The sequence below is a fragment of the Rhinolophus sinicus genome, linkage group LG05, assembly GCF_036562045.2.
Source record: "Rhinolophus sinicus isolate RSC01 linkage group LG05, ASM3656204v1, whole genome shotgun sequence".
NCBI lineage: Eukaryota > Metazoa > Chordata > Mammalia > Chiroptera > Rhinolophidae > Rhinolophus > Rhinolophus sinicus.
Genome location: NC_133755.1, coordinates 176,157,894 through 176,169,155, shown reverse-complemented (window position 1 = coordinate 176,169,155; position 11,262 = coordinate 176,157,894). Strand labels below are relative to the sequence as shown.

At 50.8% G+C, this 11,262-nt stretch overlaps 1 protein-coding gene across 5 annotated transcripts in view; it reads right to left on the bottom strand.

Moving 5' to 3' along the window:
* SYNJ2 (synaptojanin 2) overlaps window positions 1-11,262 on the bottom strand; it is a 94,121-nt gene that overhangs the window by 40,118 nt on the left and 42,741 nt on the right. For 4 of the 5 annotated variants that reach the window (XM_019749359.2, XM_074333750.1, XM_019749342.2 and 1 more), the window contains one exon: window positions 7,411-7,494. The exons of the other annotated variant lie outside the window; for it this stretch is intronic. In XM_019749359.2, the coding sequence (XP_019604918.2) occupies window positions 7,411-7,494 (84 nt within the window). The remainder of the gene's footprint in view (window positions 1-7,410; window positions 7,495-11,262) is intronic. 5 annotated transcript variants of the gene reach the window in all.

Here is an 11,262-nt window from a genome sequence, read left to right as displayed (position 1 = left end):
TCCTAGGAGAAACGTTCTAATGTACTAAGAAGTAAAGAGACACGATGTATGTAACCTCCCTTCAAGTGGCCCAGAAAGTAAACAATAGCATATGGGTCGGTGGCAAGATGGTGACTATTGGTGAATCTGGGTAAAGGACACGGGGCAGTTCTCTCTACTGCTCTTGCAACTTTGCAGTAGGTCTGAAGTTATTTCAAGATTAAAAAGCTTCTTCAAGTGTACTGTTTAGGTTTGCTCTTATTGAGCATTATAAAAGCGGTGTCCCTAGGTTCATCCATGCGGTCAGGCATCGCTATTATGACTACCTACCAAGTGTTATTCTACAGCTCTTCACACGGTAGGTAATGCATGTGTGTGACCCTCTTCACACACGAGGAAAGTACCCATCCAGAAAACTGGTTTCTCAGCAACAGATTTAGAAACTACTGGAATTAGATTTGTCCATCCAAGTGACTCTACAAATACAGTACCCAAACCCCTTCGGTCTAAGACATTCTGGGAGTTGGGAAGACAGGCTCAAGCAAAATGCCTTCATTTTCCTGGGATGTTTATTCTGCTCTCCTTTTCCCCATGGCCGTCAATAGCTGGCTGAGGAAATGAGATGCTTAATTCCAAAAACATTCACAGCCCCGGAGTTCTGAGACGACTGCTCCCTCCTGCACTTTATGGCAAGTCAGCTCCTGTCTTTTTTCTGAATTTACAAGGAAGGTGCCTGCAGAAATCAGGCCTCTGTTCCTCTCAGCCACGCTCGGAGAGATCCCCAAGGCCTGAAACCCAGGAGAGGGGGCTGCTCCTTCCTTATCAGTCCGTCAGGCATCACAAGAAGTCTCCCCGGCTTCAGGGATAAGCTGCAGCTGTTTTTAGAATCGTTCCCATGGGAACACAGTAAGGGGAGACAAGAAAAACACGGGTGCAGGGCTCAGAGGCCTGTTTTTTTTGTCGTGACAGTTGTTACTGGATGTGTCTGTCTTTCCCTGAGTCACAGCCCAATCAACGTTTCTTCTAAACAGGTAGGGATTTCAGTGACGGATGACTGGACTCAGGAGTGTCCCATCTGTGGGCTCTAAACTCCTTGCATTATAAAAATTACCTCAGTCCCATTACAAATCGCATAAGCAGTCTAGGACTGAGTTGGGGAGCACACCCTGCCACCCGCGCCAACACGGTGGAGAGACCGGAAAGAGACGGGAGACCCTGAATTCCCTGCCTGAGTGACTCCCGCCCAACTGGGAGCTCTGTGGCAAGACCTAGACACAAACACACTTCCAGGTTTTTAACAAGTCTGTATAACAGTTGCAAATTTATCTGATGGAAACTGTGCCCCTACATGCTGAGAGCAAGCAGTGTAAGGCCAAGATGCCACAATAGAGGGACGCAGGGTCCAGATGGCTATCTGCAGCCCACCTGGGCCAGAGCTCGTCCCTTCCGATGCCTCTGGCTTGTCTCTCTCACCCCAGTCTTGGAGACCCATCTGCGTGGGTGGGGCGAGGCAGGACCAACATACGCATATCCTGTCCCTACAGCAGTGATCCAACGTCACTGCTGACGCAAACCACCTGGGAACGCGAAGAAGTCAAGGGCACCACCCAGTGAATGACCAGGGCAGTAAAGATCCCTGACTAGTGCTTCTCCAAGTGTGGTCCCTGGACCAGCAGCATTAGCATTCCAGGGAGGCCTGTGAGAAAGGCAAATTCTTGGGCCCCACCTCAGACCTCTAGGGGAGGGGCCAGAAATCTGTTTTAACAAGCCTCCCCCGTGATTCCTGCATGTGCGTGTGTGTGCGTGTGTGTGCGCGTGTGTCTGTGCGTGTGCGTGTGTGCGCGCGTGTGTGTGTGCGTGCACACACATGCACTAAAGCATTAAAGAACGAGAAGCACTGGTTTCGACTTACTCACCTTCTCCCCCATCCCCTGCTGCTCAGGTTGCAAAGCCTGTGAGGGCGACGCAGTAGGAAATGAGCAGCTGAGGGCGCCGTGTCCACGCCTGCACAGCCACAGGGTCCTCTGTGACCAGGCTTAGCCTGCCCACGGCTGCTTCCTCGGGCCATGGCCTCAGGCTGCATCCCTCCACCTCCTCAAGTGGACAGGATCCTGGGCAGACATTCTCTCGGGAGGGCACCCTTCCTCCCTCAGCTCTTTAGTCTGGATGCCTTAGGCCTCACGCCCGGCCTCCCCCCACCCTGGGCTCTGCCTCTTCCTCTGTCCCCCTGTAACCCTGACCTGCAGCTGTTCTCTTGGCGGTCACCTAGTCCTGAAGCCACCATGTGTCTGAAGCCTCAAGAAGGTGCTTCAGTCAGGGGCTGGAATGAAGCCACTGTTGGCACCAGCACACTGGAACTGTGCACTGTCCCCTCCTCCGTCCCCCACACCCTCCCCCTGGCCAGGCGGACACCTGGACAATCACTCCTGTCTGGTCTCTGAAGTCACCAGTTCAATCCTATCAACCACAGACCTAGGGAGTTAGCCGGCCACGAGAATAACCAACGTCTCCAGAATGCCTGGCTGGGTTAGTTAGAGCAGAGTCTACACCAGCATTTGAGAGAGTCCCATAACCACATCACAAAGGGCGTCTGTGACTCTCCTGGCACCCAGTGCCCCTCCCCTAGGGGCATCTCTCCCCTGGAAGCCGAAACTGTCCCACCTGGTGTCTTTACCTTCAGTCTTCTCCCTCCAAACTGAAACCTATCACACTTATGTGTAATCATGTCGCCCACCCCTGGAAGCCTTCAGTGCTGTGGTCCAGTGGTATAGCCAGCCCCTACCAGCTCACAAGCCCATTGCCTGAGCATCTTTTCCCAGCTCCAAGTTCAGGGACATCAAGCTGGTAGCTGGAAATTGGCCGTGATGGGAGTCTTTATACCACAGCAGCGGGCTGATGCTCCAAATCAGAACTTCTCCCTCTTGGCCTTCAGGAAACTGGTTTCTCAGCATACCCGAGTCTTCCTGAACATTGGGGTCAGCTAGGGGTCTTCAGAAAGTACTGATGCCTGGCTGCCACCCCCAACACTGTGATTTAATTGGGATGGCAGACCCGAGTATCAGAAGTTTTAAGCTGGCCTGGTGATTCTAATCTGGAGCCACTCCTTTAGCGGCTCCTGGGGGGGAATGTAACCTCCTTAGCAGAACATACAAGCTCTTGCCTGCCTCCCCAGGCTCACCTCCCGCCAGCCCCATGCCTGCCACTGCAGGCAGCCAGGCCAGCTCACTTCTCTGCATGTGCCGGGACCTCTGCATCATCCTTGGTGCCTTCTGCAAGGCCTGCCCTCCTGCCTGGGGATTCCAGCCTATCCCTCCCAAGTCAGCTCAGACCCGGCCCCTCAGCCTGGGTGAGCTGACCCTCCCCACAGCTGCCTTTCTCAGGGGCTCTATTCACACAACGTCATGTCCTGTCCCTTCCTCCCCAAAGGCTGTATCTGATGGCAGGGTCCATACGCATGGACCCACAGAGGAGCCTCTGTGGGACGGGGTATCTGTGAGGGCTGGGACATGGGGCAGCCTAGGAGACTGGCCCTTGGGCTGCGTATGAGGAGACGCAAGGACAGGGTCACCGTACCTCACAGTGTCCTCTCAGAGCCTAACGTGGAAACTCTTCTTCCACTTTCCAGACGCAAACAGTTAGCTTCTCCTAATGCCACTGTGCTTTTGTCTCCTAGATGTTATAATTTATGTCATTCATAATATTAATAGCTACCATTCTGAGTGCTTTCTACGTTCTCGATACTGTGCTAAATTCTAATCTACATTATACGTAATTCTTCTCTATACCCTTTTGAGGTTATCATTAATCCCACTTTACAGAAGAGTAAACTAAGGCTTAGCAAAGCTAACTTCTGGGCTTTTTTTTTAGATAAGAACTTTTCAAAAGTATATGGTTCCTAAGTGGGAACCACACACTTGGATTGGAACCCAGGCCACATAACTTCCAAGTTTAATCTTTGAATCAGTGATAAGCCATCTTGTTTCTGTGGGGGTTGCTGTAAGCTCAGGATCTTTGTGCAGGCAAGACCCAGGGCCCGAAACGGGTGTGCAGCTTTATCTTGGCTTCCGTTCATTTTCACTCCAAGTACTTTGTCCCCCTCACCCTGACCTCTTCCTTATTTTTGAAACTGCTGTTCTACAAGCCATCTCACCTTTTGGAACAAAGAAAGGTAACAACACACACATGAGCAGAGACAGCAGCAAGCATCCAAGAGCTCGGCTGACAGTCTCTGACAGGGCGGACGTGAGAATGGACAAGGTGGGGCTGTGCAGGGGCTCACGGGCTTCCCCTCCTCCGGCAGCCCATTCAGCCCTGTGAGGCTTCAAAACACAGGCCTAACTCAACTTCGCAAGACATGTGTCTAGATGTGCCTGTTATCAGGGAGGAAGACTCTCAAGTGACAAGGGGGGCAAGTTTTCAGCAGATTAACAGTGTATACAAAATACAGAGGGTGCCCAAGGAAAGTGTACACATTCTAAGAAAGGAAAAAACTGGATTAAAATGACGCTCACAGTAACCACTTCGAGCCCCTCTTGTAATTGCAGAAGTCAAACGTGACTTGTATATGTCTTTGTTGTCGGTATATCTTGAGTATTACAATTTTAATACAGTTTTTTTCCTTTCTTAAAATGTATATACATTTTTGTGGCACCCTCTGTATACTCTATAACTAACTATACCAGGACAGCAGTTAGCTATAAGGGTAAAATTTCAATGTGGCTATTTATAAATGGTACCACCTATTTACATGGTAAAGATGAAATTGTTAAAGGCACATTGTTGCTAGAAATGGCCTCAGGATCTAGGAGTTTCTAACAAAGGTACAATTCCTGTGAAAACTCGCAGACAAATCGTCATCCCACAGTCCTCTCTGCCCATCCCCATCCCCCCATCCCCCATCCCTGGCAGGGCCCATAGGTTCCCTGGGGCAGCCCCAAGAGGATGGAACATTGCAACTTAAAAATGCAAGCTATTCATCCAAAAACATTTGCCCTTAGAAAACCAAATCGAACCTAAGTAAAGTAGGAAGGGAAAGAGTTCCAAACTGAAAACCACCACCAGCATCAATCCTCAGGCTTGCCATTTATATAGTTCATGGGGAGAGACCATAGACCATCATTTAAAGCTGCCCTGCTGGTCCCTTATGAAGACGACCTAATCTTTCTTTGATGATGGACGGACGCAGTTGGAGGACACACATGGGTATCAGACCCAAGGGTCAGCAAATCCTCAATCAGATTAATGAACACAAAGCCTTTTGACACTTATTTTGAAGGAACCATGCAAGCTTTGGAGAAGCACAAGTGTTATGATCCAAAAGGAGTTACAGCTGCTGAAAAGTGAGCCACCAGGTCCCACGAATATCGCCCGTGTCAGACTGATGGACGGCTGTACCACGGCAGGTTAGACTGCGCAGAGGGAGGGTAACAATACAGATCAGAATTGAAGAGGGAACGACAAATGAGTTTTGCTTTGTTTTTAGAAGAGGGAGATCAGAATGTGGAGAGTCCTAGAAATATGACTGAGGACGACAAAAGTAAGCAGCTGCAAGGCCCTGGAGAAGACAAAATGGAGAAAGGGAGAAGCAGGAGACTTCTCCTTGAAGTTCTGAGGCATCACACGTACCCTGGGGCTGTATAATCGGGACACAGAGCGCACGGTGAGGAGGAAGCCGCAGCCATCCCAAATCATGGCCCAAGCTGTGGCTTGGAGCTCAGCGTCTGGAGGTCAGCCTCTCAGGGATCCCAGGAGAGGGACCCAGAACTGGGTGAGGGGGTGAGATGGATGAATTTCAGAGCATCCTTCCCAAATTCTAAGAATCCATCATGAGCATCCCCCCAGTTTGTGGATTTCTCACAAGTTTTTACGTGAAACATGACTTGGTCTCTTTCTTTCCCTTTTTGTACTCCACTCATTTTCTCTTTGTCTTTTTTTTTTTTTTTTTTTTTTAAGACAGAGTTCCACAAGTTTCAGAAGGAAACTCCAAATCTAAAGAAAACCAAGTTTCAAAAACCCTTTTGGACTGTCCAGAATAGACCAGTCTCTAGAGACAAAAAGTAGATGAACAGTTCCTTAGGCCTCAGGGATAGTTGGGAGGAAATGGGGGACAGGGTTTCTCAACCGTGATGAAAGTGTTCTAAAATTAGATTATGGTGATGGTTACACAACTCTGTCAATGCACCCAAAACCACTGAATTGTACGCTTTACATGGGTGAAATTTATGGTATGCAAATTATATCTCAACAAACACACACTCTTTGGGGAGACGCTTCAGAGGAATTTTCCACGTTATAATCATCCTCGGGGATGCTTCTGTCTGCTACCACACAATGCCACCAGCTGCCCTCATACATCTTAATCATTCCTTTCGAATGGAAGGACTGACTATTAATAAAGCTTCCAACCAACCCCCCCACACACACACACACAGAACTCGGAGCCCAAATGAGACACTCACCCATACATCTCACTCTGAGAGCTGACATGGTTCATTACCACCGCCGATGTGACGACAATTGTGAGGACAGAGCGTCTGCAGCTGACCCTGGCTCTCGGCAAGGGCCAGAAAGACCCAGCATGTCACACACCCCAAGAACCTGGCAGATAGCCCTGAGCCTCTTCAGTCACCGACTGACAACCCAATGGCTGTCACACGGAGTTCTGGGCAAGAAGAGCCAAAGTGACAGAGGCCCAGCAGACCCAGTGCACCAACGTCCCCGCAGGCCAGGGAGGATGATCGGGACTCGTGCCGGGCAATCTGAAGTCACTCAGCCAGTGACCCTCCTGGGGAGGAACTCACTGAACCAGGCGGCCAGTCCATTAACGACAAATGTGTTCTTGGAACACAGCACCACAACCTGAACTCTTCCCAGCAGACAGAACGCCAAGTGCCTCTGGCACCGGCCAGAGTCCTGTTTGGGACAGCAAGGTGTATTTTTAGAAATCATGAGAAAGCTCTGTGCAAGTCTCACGTGGCCCCAACAGGCACCTCCACACGCCAAGCATGCCGCATGCATGGCCCTGCGGCCCTTTCAACGCTTGACAACAGCCACAACGCTCAGAACACATGTTTAGCTACCTTGTCAATACAGTGACCGTGGGTTCTAACTTCAGGTAATTCTACTCAACTACACGATGCGGTTCACTTATCAGCAGACAACTTCCCACGTCACTTGAGTCAACAGTGAACTCAAGGTCAGAAAATTATACACAATTACGTTTCTGTACACAACAGCAGACACACGCACACATGCGCACACACACGCCCGAGGGCACACTCTGACAGCTCAGCTCGATCCAAGCGGGTTAGGAGAAAGGCCAGAAACTGGGCCACGCTGGAAACATGGTGACAAGAAGCCACAGCTGTGCAGAAGAGAAGGCAGGGTGAACAGTAACACACGAGGACGTGCTTTTTGTGTTTAATTACCCACCTGAAGCCCTGGCTGCTCCCAAAACAGCGGGACCGAACCTCTGATCTGGACAAAAGACGACACGCCATCATCGATGTAAATCGTCTGCACCACAAGGAAACATAAAGGGGAAGTATTCTTCAGTGAAATTGAATGTCTTGGGCCGGTAACGGGATCCGGCCGCCTGAGACCCGACACCGGAACGAAGGGCAGACAGCGGACTTCAGGCCCTGGGCTCCTCTCCCACGCGGGGTGTGCCACTCTGTGACCCCCGGCCAGGCCTGGCCCAGCCCAGTGCACTCGCGGGCATGCTGGCTGCAGACCAGCCTCCACTGTCTGCAGCAGCGACGGGAACTCGCACGGCCCCACTGAGTGAGCTCCCTGAAAAGCCCAGCAGTGCTCCCCCCACCCCATTTTAGGAATAGAAGCTAATGTGCTCTGGGATTTAAGGTAGACTTTCCTTAGAGCCATCTGTTTTCACCTTGTCAACTAGCTGAGCAGCAGAGAGCAAGTGGAAAAGGAATGAATGAATGAAACGAACGAGCTACAGTCAAAAGGTGCAGCTGACAGGACCAGTCAGTCCTGTACTTGACAATACACGTCAAGAACCAACTTGAACTTGTAGTTGTTCCTGGCCCTCTGCCACTTGTTCTTAAACATGCCACTAAGTCAACACATGCAACACGCCTTCCACAAACTTCCAGTGTGATAGCACCTGCACAGATAGCAGATGGTACTTACACATCAAAGACTCCTAGTATCTTCTCCCCGTGCCCACCTATCCCAGAGTGTACCAACTCCGCTTCTGCCTGCAGGGCTCACTGACGTTGCCGTGCAAGGGAGTTTTAAAAGGACAGAAAGTGCAGTCCTGAGCTTCACAAGGGGAGGCTGTGGCAGTTCTCAGATGCACTGCCCTTTATCTGCGTAACTCTACCCTGGTCTGGCAGGGCCGGCCCGGGCGATGCCGCTGGTCCTTTCCACTTCTTACCAGCCTGCTCCCTTACAGGGTAGCTTTCCATGAGGCTAGATCACACTCAGATCGCACATGCATTAGTAATTCTACAGTGGAGGACCTGAACATTAGACCCACAGGCTCCCTGGACTACAGGAATTACACGAGCCCAGTAGCTATAGTGTTGAGCTGACATTCTATCCCTTCATCTCCAATGGGAAAAAACACTGGGTTAAGAACTTGCTGTCTGTTTCTAGATATTGACGACCAGAAACTTGCTACTCTCCGTTATTCTGCTGACCAATATGCAAGAAAGTCGCAGGTGGTTTCAACTATTACAGGTATAGCTGGCTACAGTGAGGTTGAGAGCAAACCACTGAGAGGCACGTGTGAGCTGCACAGTCCGGACTGCTGAGAAAGAAACCAGCTCAGCCAGCATTTCTCTATGAAGGCAACTCTTAACAGTGCCCAGGGTCTGATTTAAGCTATGGAACTACTACCTTCACTTTAGTGAACACCAGCTAATAGTGCTACTTGCAGCATTAGTCCTGGGTCCTCTTGAACCAGCTTCAGAAAACACCGACAGCCACCCAAGCACTCCAGACCCCACCCCTGCGGCAAGAACAAAGATGTCTCCAAATTTCTCCATTCTTCCTTCCCACACAAAAATATTCTGGTTCTGTGACCCATCCTCTCATCAGGACCACCTTCTTTGTTTCCAAGGTGATAGGACAAGGCTGATCATCAAACACTAGTGATGGAATGACTGTGCTTTCCTTTCTGGGTAAAAGACCATGGGTTTTACACTAGCGGGAGATTCGATGCTTCACCTCACAGCTGTAATTTTAATAGAGAGCATCTGGGGTCCTTGCGGGAGGAGACGCAGGATGGAGAGAGAAAGCACATCAGCACGTGGGCTCTGGGACAACACCAATCTGGGTCCCACTGCCCAACAATGACCCTGGGAACGTTCCTTAACCACTTTTGGCCTCAGTTTCTCTCTCTCAATGGATTTAATGTCACCTGGTCACACAGGGAGGAGTAAATGAGAGAAGCTCTTCAGGCCAGGAAAGCTTTGTCCCATGAGTGTGGAGGAGGCCTCTCAGAGGACAGAGAGAGGTTGGGCAGGGGTTACTGCCCCGGGGGCCCAGGGTGTAGGCTGTGGAAAGACAGACACGAGGACAGACAGATAAGAGGCTGGAGTGTGATGCAGAGCAGTGTTTCAGGGAGGAGGGCGTCCACCGTCACCGTGTAGTGGCCAGGACACACCAGCCCGGGACCTCCTGGACTTGGCAACTCTGAGCAAGGCCTTTCACAGAGTGCTGGGAGCAGAAAGCCCACAACCGTAAGGAGAAAGGGACACAGTAGGAAGACTCACGACTGAGTATATTCCTTTTATCTGAAAGGCTTTTTACTGATCTTCTAGTCCCAGATGAGGTGTTTACAAGCCAGTTCTTTCCAGTCTGCATTCCTGGGAGGACAGGCAGGCATCCTGACCCCCTGGATTAATCAGCCTTATCTTCAGTAGCCAAATATTTACTTTTTCTTTTCCTAGGTAGACTGAGGGGACTTTGTTGGTTTTGTTTTCCTGCATCATGAGTCACGGCCACAGAACAAGCCCACCAGATATGACTCAAGGCTTCCTCCCTGGAACACTGAGATGCCGTGTACAGCCGCGCGCACACACACACACACGCGCACATGCCACACACATACAAGTGCACACACACACACATGCATGCACATACCCCCCACACCAACATGCCACACACATACAAGTGCACATGCACACACATGCATGCACATACCCCCCCACACCAACATGCCACACACATACAAGTGCACACACACACATGCATGCACATACCCCACACACACCAACATGCCACACACATACAAGTGCACATGCATGCACATACCCCCCACACCAACATGCCACACACACACAAGTGCACACACACACATGCATGCACATACCCCACACACACCAACATGCCACACACATACAAGTGCACACACACACATGCATGCACATACCCCACACACACCAACATGCCACACACATACAAGTGCACATGCACACATGCATGCACATACCCCCACACACCCACACACACCAACATGCACACACATACAAGTGCACATGCATGCACATACCCCCCACACCAACATGCCACACACACACAAGTGCACACACACACATGCATGCACATACCCCACACACACCAACATGCCACACACATACAAGTGCACATGCACACACATGCATGCACGTACCCCCCACACACAACATGCACACACATACAAGTGCACATGCACACATGCATGCACATACCCCACCCACACACACCAACATGCACACACATACAGCCTGCTTTGCAGGGTAAAGGCTGACCATCCCTCCCAGAGAAAATGTTAAAGCAAGGCGGAAGTGGACGGTGCCAAGAGCAGCTCCCTTTTCTGGCTCCCTGAGCACTGAATTCAGGAGACGCACGGCTGCCTACTGACAGGCCCTCATCCGGGAACCAATCTGCTCTCTGTATAGTCCGGTCGCTTGTTTGAGAATGATGACGGTGCGGCAATTCCTCGGCCACCTTCCTGCACTTATTACAAGACTCCCACTCCCAAATGGCGAGGAGCGTGGGTCTGAAGAGTCTCATCTCCACAGCAGGGAGCCCAGGCCAGAGGTGACCTGCAGGCAACCACCAGGAGGGCCGAGTGCCCCAGCCGAGGCTCCTTCCATTGCGGGCTCAGAGCCAGTTCCCTCAAAGATGCTGCCTGCTACCTTTGGGCAAGGAGACTGAATTTCAAAGGCTGCCACTTCTTCAAATGTCAGGTCACGAAGCAGGCAACACCGCACAACCTGAAGGAATCAAGCCCACCCTGCACTGAATCACCTTGATCTGAAGGTATCAGGATGC